A 16501-nucleotide genomic window follows, 5' to 3' on the forward strand; every position below is an offset into this window, starting at 1 on the left:
ACAAGCCACAAAGAGCTTCCAGGTCAGGAAAATGAAGCCAGTGCAGAAGTGCCCAAAATCTACATTCTATGTGAAAGCCACCAGCTGTGGTTGAAAATAAGACTTTGTGAAGTCTATGGAGAAATGTTTTTCCGTCTTGACCTCAGGAAAGACTTTCCTCCTGAGTTCATGGGCTCACTCACTCATTCTGATTCATACTAAATAAAAAATTAAGTCTATTTTGTAAATCTCGGCCATGTATGTTTCAAATTGGAGACATTTTCTATACTATGTAACCACGTGTGCATTGGCTAGCAAAATAAATCACAAGTCATTAGCCAGTGAGTGTGCGGTTTCACAGTCAGACCCACCCCTTCTTGTCACATCTGTTTTTTTGCAACCAAGATGGTGATGGTAGAAACGTTCATCTGAAAGCTTCAAAGAGGAACTTCAGAAGCCAGTTTTCGTGCTCTCTGTGGCCACAGCTGTAACAAGGAGACACTGAAACAAGACGGATGAACAAAACATAAATAAGCTCATTCAGGGAATGCAGGAAGACAAAGACAGAAGGAGGAACAGATTGGGAAACGCTGAGAGAACTAAACAGACAATTAACAAACTGAAAGTAGCAACTGGAGTGAAATACAAATCAAAATTCAGAACTAGGCAGGAACCAGAACTCAGAGCTACAGACAGTTATTACCAGAAATCCATGAAGTAAGCACAGAAATCAGAGACTATTTCTGCACATGTGTAAACCACTACATTATGAAGCCACTAGTGATGCAGAAAAATATTAATGTAATAATTCTTTTGATGATAGTAAGAAGTAAATTTTAAAAAATAATAACTAATTTTGTCTCCTCTAGGGGCCTTCAGGAGCACCAGGGCTACCAGGTGTGCCTGGTCGAACAGGGGCCCCGGTAAGAAATCCGTCCTCCATGTGGTCTAAAATTATGCAAAATCTCTTTAATTGTTTCATACTATAAAATAAGTGTGCTATTCTGTTTGCAGGGACTCATGGGTCGACCAGGTCCAACGAGCCAGCCTGGACCCAAAGGAGATAAAGTAATGTTTTTACTATTTCTGTATTTTTCTGCATACCACAGGCAGAGTGCACAAATTTCTGGATTTTATATACAGTGTATTGTCAGTGGGAGCGCACATTAAATGACCTGCTGGTTACATGAGTGCTTTCAGCCACTGCTTTAAAGCCTGCGGTAAATTGTTTTGACAGAGTATATTAATGAAATTGCACTGTCCTCTTGTTTCCATGTGTGGTATCATGAATCTTAAAGACAGATTCATAAAACAGAAAAACAAAAAAACTGCAGTTGATGAATACTTGAAAATATTAAATAATTTAAGATTTTCCCCAAATTTTAATATATGCATCAAAGTGCTAGAGAGCAGATAGACGTTTCATGAGATTCTTTTTTGTTTCCCAGGGTCGGCAAATGAGATTCACTTGATTACATTAACATGGGACTGTGGCTGATAAACATTTGCATTTTCACAGACATGTTTAAAAATTCCTCTGGCTTGTGTTTGGCAGGGAAATGAAGGACCTCCAGGTAGACCAGGGCCTCCAGGGCCTCCGGTAAGTTCCTGGTGCCTCAACAAGTGCTATCTGTTGATAATAAGTCTCAAAACCTACATTAGGGTAATAGATTACACATTATTTTGTTACTGGCACTTTATCCTTTTGGAAACACTCTTATGGTTAGCGAGTTAAATGCATGTCCTCAGCACTTATGTTTCCTCAGTCTAACAGTATTTATTGTATCAGGAAAAGCATAAATGACAAACAGGTACAAATACGATGAAATCGTCACGACCTGCACGCTGGCATTGAGTTATGTTTCTTTCCTTTAAAAGGAAAGTGAGTAAGCGCTTCCAAAGGCAAATCTATAATTCATCAGCTGTCCCCTTGAACCTGCCTTGCCCCCCTCCCCTCACACCCTGGCCTCATAAACTGCAGTCTGGGAGGACAAGAGATGGCTCAGTGGCCTGAAAAGGGCACGGGTATTCACTTGCTTCTAAATGAGAACCTTGACTCCTTCTACGTTTACAATAGTTGCCCTCTATCAATCTATCATGGGAAAAACATCATTATATGTTCTAATACTATACAAGAAGAGCAGATTACCTAGTTCTCATACCCAAATCTTTTTAATCAGTGTGCTCTTTTGTATTTCTGAGGCACTCGTCTTTTTGGAATTACGACTGGCTCAAGGATTATTAAGTCTACGCTTCTCTATGTTTTTTTTCTCCTCTTTTCACTTCTCACTCTTTCCCGCACTCTCTTCCTTTCTCTCTCTGTAATCACCAAATGAGCTATTGATCTCTCTTATGTAGCTTTTAAGGGCTTAGCAGTGTATAACTGCTTCAGACCTACTGTACAGTTTTCTGTAAGGACTCCCGGTGCCTAGAACTTACATTCAATGAAAAGAGCCTCTTAGAGAAGATGTCTGATTTACTCTGGGTTGTGTTGTAGGGCAACGGAATGGGCAGCCTGTACAAGCCACAGGTAAAGATTTTAAAAAACTTCAGATCATTGTCATTGTGATCTTCTGAATGCATGGTGCTGTGCAGAGCCTTAAGTCAAATTTGCTAGAAAAAGATTCTGTGCTTGTTGTTTTTGGCCCGTGTTATAAAATATAAAAAAATTCTTTGCAGAGCGGTGGAGCTATTTTAGGACCCCCTGGAGCTCCCGGTGCTCCGGTAAGTATAATCATTGTTGTGCTTGAAGCAAATCCTTTACACTGAATTGTGGAGTAACACTAGCAAACAGGCATGTGGATACTGTCTGAGCTGCAGAGCCTGGGAGAGCTGAATAACAAATAGCCTGACCAGCCCTCTGGTGTTATCTTGGCTTCTAAGGCTATTATATCACAGTCAATTATGCTCATTGAGATCTGGTGGTTGGTGAAGGCCAAGAGGCTTCCTGACTCTCAAACAGGTGCCTCTTATCCACCCCAGGACACACAACATCATTGAAATGCAAAATGGACTTAGAAGTTCGGCTGCTCTGCACAGTGCCAAGCCGAAGTGACCCGATTTGCTTATCGGGTTCCCCCTGCTCCTCCTTATCAGACAGTTTGTAATCTTGTCCAGTCCTGAGAGACATTCAGTCACAGGCCCTGCAGGGATCCATCCACCAAAACGAACACTTAAGGTGGTGACAAAAAGTAGACACTCTGCTATCCCCAGTGCACAATGGACATGAGCCATAGCTACATCTTAAGGATGCTTCTCCCGGTACTGCATCCATCACAGGCCAACAGCACCACAGGAGCAATCTAAATAAAGGAGCATCTTCATCAGTGTTAAGGAGGATAAGCGGCTCAATTCATCAATAATTGCTTGTGCTTATTAATGTGGAAAATTGCTGGCTGATGTTGTTTTAAGCCTTTTTGACTGGATTATATGATCCTGATCATTTTAATTGCGCTTGAGACAATATTACACTATTAGCATGATTTACACACAGAAAATAAGAGAAAAGGCAAGTAATAATGACTAATATAAATTTAAATGACAATAACATACAGTAACCACATGCCATTAAAGATGATATTTACGATTTTTATGGAAGCAGTTGTCACTTTCACGGGGGTAATATGTCCGCTCTCCCTCTCTTTCTCTTTTTAAGGGTCCCAAAGGAGATGAAGGACCTGCAGTAAGTTGAAGCTTTTCATCGTGGGCTATATTTTTTGAGGCATTTGGCTGTTTTTGTGCTCCTCGCAAAAAGTCAGAGTTGCCAGTTGCTTGCTATAATTATTTCTATGGCTTTCTACTGGATAAAATAAGTCAATACAGCCTCAAGCCCGAGCACTTAACCACTTTCAGAAGAACTCCAACACACAGAAAAAAAAAAATGATCTCGACTCCTACAAATATGAAACCTTTGTACCATATTGTCTTGCCAGTGGGAACCCACAAACCCTCACTGCACTTCAAATGCCCATCCCCCAAACTCTGACGCCTGAAAACAGTCCACACAGACATGGGAATCATCCATTTTTCTCGGGCCCAGTTGCATTTTTTTAAATTTTCTTTATTTTTTGTTTGTTTGTTTTGTTTCACAGTGATTTTTCACTGGCATGTTAATTTGACATTTTAATAAATTGCTCAAGCGTCCGCAATGCCTTGGTGGAATTGCCCCAATCCGTCTCACAGCTGATCCTCTGGCTGGCCCGCTCTTCCCGTAGCCTGAGTAACGTATTCGTGACAATCTACATGTGTGACAATTACCTGGACAATCCGTCTGTGTCAGTGCCGGTCGCCCCTCTATTCTGTGTAATGGCATTTCTCCATGGCAGCGCGAGCAAGATGAGGTGGATAGAGGCCATCACTTGCTTTAGCACTGGGAATGGCTCTCTATTTTTAGTGAAGAAAGCAGGTGTGATTGTGATTGTCAAATGGCTTTCGTTTTTCTAATGAATATAAAGCCTTCAAGGTGTGACAGCATGTGTCCTAGGTCATTTGAAGTATTGTCCTCTCAATACCTGACCGAGATCATCAAGATGAGAGTGGGAAATGTGTAAAATCTTGGCCCCTGCAGAATTAAATTTATTCGCCTTCATCCATTTTTGATCTATATCTGCTCATTTATGCATGATGGTCGCTTTATAATGACACTTGTTACCTTCCAGTCGCTTATCGCCAGCCTCACTCTAGGACTGTGAGACAGAAATAACCTCATTCTTGGTTGGGAAATGGGGAAAGCGAGGAGGCTTGGGTTTTTTTTTTGTTTGTTTGTTTTTTTGTCTTAACATAACAGTTGGTGTATTTTTATCTCACAGGGGGAACCAGGGCCCATGGGATTACCTGGGCTTGAAGGGCTGCCGGGTGCTAAGGTAAACGTCAAGATACAAAGTTTTCACGATGACCGCCTGTTAAATTCTGAGAATTCCACATTTTTCTGAGCTGGAGCCAAAGTATTCATGTAATAATTAATAATTTGCACATTTACTTAATGAATTTTCCTTCATTAAAAAAAAAAAAAGTCCTAGAGGCATCTTTTCATAACTTCCTGCCTTTTCTGTGCAGAAGTGTTTCCACTGATTGGCGGTGTGTGACTGTGTGTTTTGTGGAAGGTTGATGGGGGTGGAATATTTCAGTTTCTCTGACATCCAGAGTAATTTATCCTTTCAGGGCCTGCTGTCAAAGGTTTGACATATGCAAAGCATTTGCTGTTGAAATATGAAGATCTTAAGGAAGTCATTTATAATAAATATATGTGTGTGATTTTTCTGAGGAGATATTTATAGTTTTTTATTAAGTGTTTCAGATTTTTGCATTGCACTTGTCCAGACACATAGCAGCCCAGCAGCTTTCATTATACGGAGTTTCTGATACCACTATCTGTGTGTCTGCTTGATGTGACAGTGATTTATAGTATTCTTTATGTTATGTGTACATTATCTACCTAATATGTTGTGCTTCCAGGGGGATATGGGTTTGTCTGGTCCACCAGGGATGCTAGGTCCTCCAGTAAGTCCTCCATTTTTTAAAATTAATTTAGGACATACTTCTCTCTGATCAGTCATTTATGTTATTTAAGTCTGCCTCTGGCAACAAGTCAGTGATGTTTTTTTTAAAGTAGACAGAATAATAGCTCTCAATTCCTATAGCACCAAACTATTTCGATTAATAATGCTGCCTTACACCTGCAGTCTGTTTGTGCAGTGTTTTGTTGGGAAGGTTTCTTTTGTGCAGCTTTTGTATGCTGGTCTCTGTATTTTAAATGGAAGGTTACAGGGGTGCTGTAGATATCACACTATCGAGGACCTGTCAAACACGGTCTGTTCTTTTCCCATACTTGTGATTGACAGGGAAAGCCCGGCGCTCGTGGAGAGCCAGGGATCCCAGGAGAGCCGGTGAGCCTGAGCCTCTAACTCTCTTTGAGCTGTCAATCTGTGCGTCATTCCTTTGTCACTGCCGACTGACACATTGGCTGTCTCTGTTCTGTGACAGGGTGAGAGGGGTCCGCTGGGAGAGACAGGATTCCCTGGGCCCGAGGGACCCCAAGGTCTTCCTGTAAGGATGCATCGACAGAATTTGTGTAGCATGCTACACAAATTCTGTCGCTCTTCCCTTAATATTATCACTACTAGATGTTGACAAAGCACCTTCCAATAATGTCCACACTAGAAACAGCGCTATTAAAACATGGCCGCATAGTTGTTTTACCATTGTAGTGTGTGTCTGGAAGAAAAGCAACACGATTCAAGGACAATATGAATAAAATACATATGTTAGCTTCCGCTTGTCCTGTAGATGATTACATTGCTCCACATAATTACCATCAGAGATGGTTTCTGTAATTTTCCCTGTAAGCGCACAATGGAACAATGTTCGCACAGCAATCAGGATCATTATCCCTTGGTTGAGATATCTCATTAACTGTGGAGATTACTAGGAGTGCAACAGTGCTGATCCAATCGAAGGCGGGAGCTGATACAAAATGTCTTTGTGTTGCGCTTCTTGAGCAGGGGAGACCTGGAAAAGATGGAACTCCAGGATACCAGGTGAGTTGTGCGAACGCGTCGCAAATCCCCTTATAGAAAGTGCTTTACATCAGCCAAGCTACAGAAAGATGGCACAGCAGATTTTTATCCCCCCTCAAGCTACAGCGTGCTGACTGCATTAAAGCTATTTGCATATTTGAGATTTTAACGATTAAAAAAAAAAACCTAAATGGAATCCTGCAGATTTAAGGCTTTGTTGACTTTTAGTCTTTTCACCCTCATTATACAGTTAATGCTTTCAGGCAATGATAAAATGTTTGTAATAGAGGGCAGTAGATGCTTCAGATTAAATATGCATTTTTCTGCCTGATGAACCTGGCCAAAATGGAAATAAATATGCATAAAAGTCTACTTTTATGTACCTGATCAAATCTACACTGTTTACTACATAATCACACAGAATGGTCTCACAGTATGGGCTTGAATTGCCATTCACTGCACATTATACAATCTAATACCCAAACTCGATTGACTATGATTATTACAGCTTTTCTCTGATTTACAATTTTTTTTTCACCTTACACCTTAATGACAGCCCAAGTACTTTATTGTTTTTTTTCCTTCCATTTGTTCATAATCTCAGCATCACACAGAGCCTTTCTATAGATAGGCACGACTTTTTGGTGGGGCAACAGTGCCATCTAGCAGATGGTATAGTTGCCTTCTTTAGCAAAATTCCTTGCACACTGCTTTGAGGTTTAATGTAATGCTCAGGGAAGCACATTTCAGTGGGCAAGATGATAGATTTAAGCCTCCCATCAGGCAGCGGGGAATACAGAGTACTGCAGATTAAAGCAGGCAGGGCAGAACGGCATCACAAAGCGATGCCCGCTTCAAAAACCACATCATGCCAGATTGTCTTTTGCATGGCTCCTGTAATCCAGCAGGAAATTGATACAAAGATGCTCCCAAATGTATTTCTGTGAGCAGAGTAAAGGGAAGCAATGAGGAGTGACAGAGAGGGACTGGAAGACACAAGATGTGACACGAAACCAGAGACAGGTATTTTCTCCCTGCTCCTCTGTACAGTAGAGGCAGCTGGTGGGAAGGCGTTCATCATACAAACCAGGAGTGATGCAGAGGATCCGTGACATTGCAGAAGGTGAAACACTATACGGGGAGGAATTATGCCTGAGCTGAGTAAGACGCAATCAGTGCAGCGTCAACTGAAAAGCGTGCATTCCTCAAAGTCAAATAATTCATAAGAATCCTCTGCAAACATCGCTTATAGTGGATTTAACAGAAATTCAAATGAACAAATTCCAAATGAACATAATAGAATGACTGAGTGTTGCTCGCGCCCTTACACAATCCCAAACATCAATGCTTTGTGTGCAGCTACTAAAAAGTTTCAGGGTCAGAATAATTTCCTTTTACTGTTTCACTGCCTTTTTTTTCTTCTTACTCCTCAACAAAGACCTCAACTATATAACTATATTTTTTCCTTTTTCCTTTCTAAGGGAGCTACAGGTAGACAAGGAGAACGAGGATCCAAAGGAGAGCGTGTAAGCATTCCTCTTTTCTTAAAAGGAAGCTATTTTTGTGACTCCAACTATAACACACAACAAAAAGATTTTGATGAATAGTAATGAATAGTAATGAAAGTCTTCACTTCAGCACAAATATGACTAATCCCCACAAGCACATAAGCGCTAGATAAAGGCATTTAACGCTCAGTGCAGTTTGCTATTGTGTTTGCAAAAGCTTGGTCACACTTCCACAGTAATCTGTTGCAAACGCCTTTAATAGAGGATGCAAAATGAGGTTTTAGCTTTATGTTTGGCAGCAGAACCCCAGGACCAGTAACTAACTGGACACATTAGGAGAAATGGGTCATTGTGCACAGTATGTAAAGTTACAGCGGGACCTGAAGATTATAGTGACACTGATGCAGCTTTTTCTAGCCAGGAGTGGTAGCTGTAGCACATTCACATGTTTGGTGCCTCAACATCATACACAGGTGAGATATATCTGAGCTGCTACTTTTTTTTTAATGCTACAGGGTGATCCAGGAATTCCTGGAGAAAGAGGCGTTCAGGGCGAGAGGGGTCGCCCAGGAGAGCCCGGCCAAATTGGACCCATCGGTACCCAGGGGCAAAAAGGTGATCCCGGCCCTCCAGGACTCCTGGGGAGTGAAAGCCTCCTGGTGAGTTGAAAATTTTCACCGTAAACAAAGACAACCCTCCCAGATAATTAAAAAGCTTTACCGGGCAACTCGTTCCTTTGAGTTACCACCTCAGTTCTCATACACTGGGGGGGAAATGGTGTAGCTACAGCTTTCTGCATGAAACATCAAACAAGGCAGTGCAACGGGAACTTGCTGTTCTCTTTCTGCTCAGCGCTTCCCACTCCTGATCATCTAGGCGCAACAGAAGGTCAGAGAGGGAGTGAGACGGAAACCGAAAGAAAGACAGATATGTGGGCGTGCCTGGAGCTCTGCAGAGCAGCGAAAACACCTCCATCTGTCACAGACATTTTACACTTACTATATGCAGCCACAACCGTTATATAACACTCACAGGGATGAAAAACTGTTCTGAATGCAAAGATTTGAGGTCCAGGGATACTATTGTTTGGCTTCCTAACTGGTACGGCACAAAAAAGCACCAACAATCCAGCTGAGAAAGGTTCACACAGCGTGTGCTGTGTGCTGTGTGCTGTGCGCTGTGCGTACGTGCTCTATGCATGTATATTATTTCTTTATCCTTCCATACATATGGAGGCAAATAGAGCCAGTGTGACAAGTTGCACTTTCAGTCTAAATAGGCAGTGCATTACTTCAGAATTGGAAATAAAGTAACACCACTTTAAAGCTATAATACCAAATTTAATATTCGCCTGCTGAGTTTGGGTTCAGACGTTATATTAAACTGCAATGCAAGGTAGGCTTTCAAGTCAGGAGGAAGCTTTAAAAGCTGAATTTAAACTGAATGACTCTGCCCTGCTTTTTGTCGAGTTTGGTTTGAACAATCTGCGTAGAAGAAATGTTTTATTTAGTAAATGTTCCAGATATCCACTTAATTATCATTTTTACTTGTATCTTTTTATTTTTATTGTCCCTTAATTGCTTTAGTTTCTCTTGTTAAGTGTTAAAATAGTGCTTTATCGCTATTTCCGCTCACAGGATGACTCCAGCTTTACAGAGGAACTCCGGATGTTTATCCGAAATGAAGTATCGAGGATTTTTGAAGGTAAAAAAACAAAAAAACTGAGTTTATTTTAATTAGTTTGGAGTACTTTTATTTTTTGTGTTGTGTTACCTCTAAGCATTCTTCTCTTGCTTCACAGAGAAGCTTTCTAGCAACAGCGGGCTACAGAAGACACCTGCAGGCATCTTAGCGTCGCAGATCCAAGGACCTCCTGGACCTCCTGGAAAGGATGGATTACCGGGCTCACCAGGAGAGCGTGGACCTCCTGGTAGGATGGCAGGCGGAACGGCTGCACCTTAATGCCACTGCTGGAAAAATACTATAATTTAAATATGAATGAATGAATAGAAATAACACTTGTAAAACCTGATTGCTGTTAATGAAACATGATTAACTTTAATTTATTTAATGAAAAGAAATTATATATGTACTCCTATAATTACTTCAGCAAACACACCGTGTGGTTTACCGAACCATACATTTAGCCAATTATATTTTAGAGAGGAAAGCGTCACATTTTTGTGAGATGCACCCTGTTGGTTGGCATCTCGTGTTTTTGTGATGTTGATTTGAAATGTTGGAGACTGGCTGGATTAGAGTCGGGCTTACACTTGCACTTTGTGCGGATTCATGGGTATTTCTCTCTTGCATAGACCCATATATCAATGCAGACTGAGGGGCGGGGAGCAGAGGAAAGGCCGGGAGTGTGGTGCACAGCGGCTCTCTGGGAAATATGAAGACAAACGAAGAATTGGCTGTGAAAAAGAGAAAGTGTTATCAATGTGGACAGGAAAGAACCTCAGTATTGATACCTCACTCCAGGAAAGAAAGCCCCTAAAATGCAAAAGGAGCGTAGTCAGGAAAGAGGGTTGACATTCTTTTATCAAACTAATACAAATTTCTGACTGCTCATACAACACTAATGGTTTGCCGGTGCAGGCTTTGTACCTCAGACTTGCTTAGATTTGTACTGTGTCCGCAGCAGAACTATGGTATCGTGACTTTTAAAGAGGAGTGATTTGATTGTGTTGGTGCAGATCAAAAGCACCGCTGCATTGGCCGTTCTCTTTGAGCTTTGTTATCTACCTCACATTATTCAAGACCATTTACATTTTAACCCACTGCTATGATATAAAGGGCTGCTTTCATTCACGAATGTCTCCAAATTAGCCAGCTACTCAACTCTAAATATTTGTGCGTTAATGCCACTGGCGTTTACACATGTCTTGGACTTTATTTTGCTTGTTTTGTTTTTTTACGCTTCCAAAAAAAAGTGTTTTATAGGTGATCTTTAATGCAGCTTTGCAATAAATATTTATTGAAAGCAAAGAGGAAAGTTATTTCCCTTGATAATTCAGAAATTCAACAACTTCTTAATTTTTTTTTCTTTGTTGACTTGGGCCTTGAGAGTTTGGGGTAATATTTCCTCATTGTTTCTCGTCATCCTCCGCTGGAGACTGTGCTCCTCTGGAATATCCAATTTGACTTCTTCTCCAATATGCCGAAATGAATTGTTTATGGAGAAAAATAACCCCTCTGTTGAGTTCACAGTTTTTTCTTTTCTTCCTTTCTTCTGTCTTTGGTGTGATTTCACATGGGTGAAAGTCTCAAGCTGTTAAGAGAACGCCCATAGGGGCTCATGCTGGAGAACACCATTTCTTTATTTCCTACTTTGTTGTAATTAAGTGCTCATTTGTGATTCATCGTTCACTTTTGGGATCTTCAGAAAGTTTCTCTTTGATGAAAGCCATTGTGCTCAAGTGCATATTTCATCAATTTTGCTTCTTTTTTTGTGTTCTTGTTTTAACATTTGTTTTGTATTTCAATGCATTCTGTGTAACATTTATACTGAGTGAAACAAACATGTCTGTAAACTCTGTTTGAAAGCTGCTCTGTTCTTCCTGTGAGATGGACATATCAGTAAATAGAAAGAAAGTTGTTTTTTTTTCTTTCTTTTTTGTAAGACATGGTACGATTAAGTAGATGTGTCTTTTAATATTGTATACAACAGCGTACAACAGGTGCAGGTTCAATGAAGCATGAAAAACCACTGTTTGCCAGTATTATATTTTGTTAACTTACTTTGTCCATTAGTGCCCCAAGACACAATTTGTTTTCAACTAAGTACGCAGTGTGGCATTTTTCAATTTATCAGACTGCACCAATCCACCGTGGCCCCCAAGCTTATTGCCCTGTGTGCTATTCAGAAATTTTTTATTTATTTTTTTTGCTCAAGGTACAGTGCACTTTTCTCCATGGAACGTCTCCTGCCTGAATGAATGCCCCGGGCTCTGTGAGTGTTGAAAGAAGTCTCATTATTGTGGCAATGTGTGGATAGCCCCCCTTTTTTTTTTATTTCTTTGAGATTCAGTTTTGGAGCATTCATAAGCCTTTTTTCTGAGATTTTCTCTGACATGTAAGCGTTGGAGCGTTTCCCCTTTGGGCCAAGCAGTGAAATGCTTGATACTCCTGTCAATGTTTCTGATGCACTCCATGCAGCCACTGGTTGTGAGACTCCATTACTTTAAGTGCCTCGTGGGGAAATATTTTTTGCAGCCTCTCAAATTCTTACTTGGTATGCTGCTGTTTTGAACTGTAGACGTACTGGTTTTTGCATGCAGTGAAAAAGCCCTTGAATAATATGATTGTTTGCATACAGTTAAAAGCAACCGCCTGCCTGGTCTGACTTGAAGATGCGCGAATGCTTTGAATTCTCTTTTGACACACTGAGCATGCTCACAGTTTGTGTTCTTTCTTGGAGGTACTCAGGCAGCAGCCAGTCTCCAGCATAGGACAGAGTGAACATAATGAGCATCAGAGTAAAGCGTCTGTCATGAATAGCCACGATTGTTTGCGGAGTTCACCTTTGACTTGGCCTACCTTTCCACTCTCTGAATGCCTTTAGTGACCCACGTGTCTGATCTCTGATTGTTAAAAGCCTCTTGTCTCTGTTTTGAAATCGTCAAAGATGTGATGTGTGCTGTTGTTAGAAAGCTGCACAAATCCACAATGCAGTTGTCTGTTTCCACTTCACCTACTAAGGGTGCATCTCTCAAAATAAGTGCATACTTGATACCTGACACTGCTGTCATCCTGATTATACATAATCGAGAAGCTGTGCAGTGTTATTAGGAGTCCGTTGACAAATAAAAAAGTTCCACAAGTGTGTCCTCATTTTGACACTTTGTCGTGCTTTGGCATTTGTACTAATCTTACTAACTGTAATTCAAACTGTGTAGAGATGGCACCACAACAGGACTGCTTTAAGTTTGTAGTATTTGTTTTCTCAGCCACAATGTTGTGTGTGTGTGTTTGTGTCCACAGGAATCAGGGGTCAGAAAGGAGAGCGAGGCCAGCTTGGACTGGGGTTACCAGGAGATCCAGGACCCACGGGGCCACCAGGTAAGAACACCTTATGAGTAGAGCCGTTTTAGTTTGAGTGTTTAATTTGATATGCTGTGCAAAATTCTTTATCCACCCCTCATTTGTTAGTATTTTGCTTCCAATGAGTCTTTCTGGTCATTTTTTTAAGTGTTCATGAGCAATAGTTTCCAGGCTTTCTAAATCCAGCAGGCATCTTGGCTTTTTTTTTTTTTTTTACATTGGAGACTTTATCTATATAATACCTTACACCATCACCAGCAGTTTTACAGCAACTCTGAAACAAAGGACAACGCGTAAAGTCAAAAGGGTCAATTAAAGTGCTGAACATGCAGAGAATTACCACCCATCTCTGCTGTTCTCCTCAGTTCTATGGAGCATTTTACTGTCTTTAAGCTCATTGTTTTAGTTTTATGGACTGCAGAGTTACTGTTTTTGTTCCCCCTCACCTCTATCAACATTGTTTCAAGCCACAGTCAGCAACTGGATTTAGCATAGCTCATCATATACTGATTGCCTCTTTTGACACAGTCCTGCGTTTTTAAAATGTTCAAATAAGAAAGTGTTTTAATTGAAAACTCTCACTAACCATCAGTCATATACTAATAAAATGGCAGAAACTATGCTATTTGCACCTATGTATAAGGGCACTTCTGAAAATTGCCCTCCTCGTGTTTTAATTATACAGCAGGTATTAAAATGATCAGGAAGAATAACCATTACATTGACCACCCCTCCTTTCGCCATTATTTATCAGGCTTTTTTAGCTGCCCCCAAGAAGGAAAGAAATGCGCCAGGGCTGAGTCAAGTCTCCAGCCTTTAATTCTATTTCAGCCTTCATTTGGTTTCTCAGCATGTTAGAGTCAACTTGGCTTCTAGATTGCATTATGTTCTCAAAAAACCCCTGTGCTCCTGCGACATAAATAGGACCCCCAATAGAGGATGAATTTGGCGGTGAAAGAAAATGACTTCCGCTCTATAAAATGAACTGCTTGGTGTTGTCGTGAACAAAAGGAGACAAACCAAGATGTCAGCATGTCCTTTGTCGTGCAAAATAACTAAAAAAAAACCCAAACCTCACCATATCTTGATGGAAGATGAGGAGTGGGGTTAACTTGCTGATTTTCAGCCTGTGACTGTAGGAGTGTATGTATGCACATAATGCATGTGCAGGGGAAAGATATCTTGGCTGTAGCTCCACTGGAGAGGACAAATCACAGCTTTTGAAAGACATCATCTCTGTAGGCACACAGTTTTAAGAAGCACCTGCAGCTCAACTGGTTGGGGGTTAGAGTTAAGCTGTAGTCACGTCTCAGGAAGACCTTGAAAGTGCTTAAACTAAGTGCTATCAACGAGCTGGCCCACTCCTCTGGTTTTCCTGGTGGTATTCTTGACACTAGCCGTACATAGAGCAGGTTCCCCTCAGACTCAGACTGGGATATGTGAGTCACGTAAATGAAATTTGCACAGCTTTGATTTATCAGTTATAATATAATAAATACATAAAATAAAGGGTAAGAAATCTGTCTGGCAGGCTCCACAGGTCGATGAATCAAGGCACTTCTAATTAATCAGTATTTTCAAGTTGTTGGGTTTTTCTTTTTGAGAAGTGACCTCATACTGTAGTTGCTATCTTTGCCTCCACGTGTTCGTTCCCTGATGTGCTCTGATGGTAATTAGACCTGAAGGTGCTGCCGTTGGAGTGCATTAGTTCTGAATTGTGCCAAATTAGCAGGGTAAAGCTATTAGCTGTACAAAGCCACTTAAACTTGTTGTATTAACAAAGAGAATTAACAAACTGGAACATAAGGTACTTTAGATGATTAGGGTTTTTTTTCCTGTATCTTTCCACCGCCACGATACTGTGGATAGTTTGTCTGAGCACTTAAGCAGTAGATGGATGTGGCTCTGATGGAAAGGGCAAGTTGTGTTTTCGCAGGGAGGTAAAGGACAAGGCAGTACCTGCAATTCTCTTTGTACAAACTAGAGTGGAGGCAAGGCTCCCTCGAGCTGTGAATGGGTTGACTGATGTAATGGACACTCCTGTGGCAGGACTGCAGTGGAGGGCTTGTTTTTGTTTTTGTCTCTTGTCTTTTTTTTTGCAGGCTTTCTGAGAAAGAAGGTGTTATTCTTGGTGTTGTTTTCGTATATGAACAATATACGAGAGACCATGAAGCAATGCAGACCGCTTTGACACTTCAGCAAGCTGTTGCTAAGTAACATGAGATACTAATGTCTCATCGGCCGCGATGACCTCACCATATCAGACAGCGAGGATGTGTTCTTCCTCTCTCCTCCATTCTCATTACAGAGAAACCGGAGAATTCATTAATTGTAAATGAGATGTCCTCAGTTCTGAATGATCCTCCAATGCAGCTATATAGTGATCTATTGATACTCACTGCAGTCCCACTTTGCATTACATCAGAGGAGCATTTCTCAATTAAATGAAAGTAAAGAAGAAGAAGAAGACCTGCGACTGTAATTACAGACTGATTTTTTTAATTGATTTTAAAACTAAACAAATTAAATGCAATTTCAAATGTTCTAAAATAAAAAGACCGTGTAGAAGCTGCACCTAATATTTGTTTTTTATTTTTAATTAGCCTTGCAATTAGTCTTTCACGCTTTGAGAAACTGGAAGCAGCAAACCTTAGAATGGCTGAGTCATTTTCTGATCAAATATTGACTAAATTAACTAAGCAGGAAGTTTTATCTCTTGTGCTTTGAAATGCTGATGAATAATTCTCAATAGGAATTGTCGTCTGCTTGACACTTGATTTCAAAGACACTGCTGGTTTAAAAAAAAAAAAAGTATACATTAGTGAATATAAATGGAGCAGATCTGCTAACAAACCAAAGGTAAAAATCTGCCTGGTTCTTGTTTTAATTCTTCTAAACATGTGTACAAAGGTAACACTACCCTGGATACACTGGCTAACCTTTTTGCTTGTAATTTGCTTTTAAGTAAAATAAGAATACACAATTCCCCGATGCTTATTTCCAGTGGTGAGTTCAATTTAGGACTTGCAATACATTCACGATAATAAAGAAAAAGGTCCTGCTAGCCAGCCCGCTCGTTAGTCGAAGGAAATGGGGAAAATGCAACTTTAACAAGAAATGGCTTGAGAATAGTGATTTATCTTGGTGGTTAAAGCTGGCGGCTGGAAATACTTACAAAGCAGATTGCTCTGTGAATGGAAGGGGTTTCTTTGTCTTTGTTTTAACATTAATAAACTTATTTGTACATGTGTTTGTACAACGAATTTATCTTACCACACTGCTAATTTTGAACTCGTGTAGCTTTCTTTACTTGGAGATAGTATACTTTTAATACTCCGTGCAATTTCGAGGTCCGTGTGAGTGGTGAGAGCGGGACTTCCAGGCGATGATCTAAATGTAGCAGAAGCACTATAATGTTCACAGCTGGCTACCCTCCATTTGTGATTCTATACA

General features: G+C 40.6%; 1 protein-coding gene across 3 annotated transcripts in view; it reads left to right on the plus strand.

Moving 5' to 3' along the window:
- The window catches only part of LOC146620100 (uncharacterized), a 121161-nt gene that overhangs the window by 101447 nt on the left and 3213 nt on the right, over nucleotides 1-16501 (plus strand). For 2 of the 3 annotated variants that reach the window (XM_085368762.1, XM_085368763.1), the window contains 16 exons: nucleotides 849-902; nucleotides 994-1047; nucleotides 1535-1579; nucleotides 2477-2509; nucleotides 2659-2703; nucleotides 3635-3661; nucleotides 4788-4841; nucleotides 5434-5478; nucleotides 5820-5864; nucleotides 5962-6024; nucleotides 6480-6515; nucleotides 7976-8020; nucleotides 8518-8661; nucleotides 9640-9706; nucleotides 9804-9932; nucleotides 12989-13066. In XM_085368762.1, the coding sequence (XP_085224888.1) occupies nucleotides 849-902; nucleotides 994-1047; nucleotides 1535-1579; nucleotides 2477-2509; nucleotides 2659-2703; nucleotides 3635-3661; nucleotides 4788-4841; nucleotides 5434-5478; nucleotides 5820-5864; nucleotides 5962-6024; nucleotides 6480-6515; nucleotides 7976-8020; nucleotides 8518-8661; nucleotides 9640-9706; nucleotides 9804-9932; nucleotides 12989-13066 (964 nt within the window). Of the gene's footprint in view, nucleotides 1-848; nucleotides 903-993; nucleotides 1048-1534; nucleotides 1580-2476; nucleotides 2510-2658; nucleotides 2704-3634; nucleotides 3662-4787; nucleotides 4842-5433; nucleotides 5479-5819; nucleotides 5865-5961; nucleotides 6025-6479; nucleotides 6516-7975; nucleotides 8021-8517; nucleotides 8662-9639; nucleotides 9707-9803; nucleotides 9933-10317; nucleotides 11423-12988; nucleotides 13067-16501 lie in introns of those variants that run through there. The other variant, XM_085368764.1, reaches the window with a different exon arrangement.

The sequence above is a fragment of the Diplotaxodon limnothrissa genome, linkage group LG13 (genome assembly GCF_057381915.1).
Source record: "Diplotaxodon limnothrissa isolate DT_005_m linkage group LG13, D_limnothrissa_male_GT1.1, whole genome shotgun sequence".
Lineage (NCBI taxonomy): Eukaryota > Metazoa > Chordata > Actinopteri > Cichliformes > Cichlidae > Diplotaxodon > Diplotaxodon limnothrissa.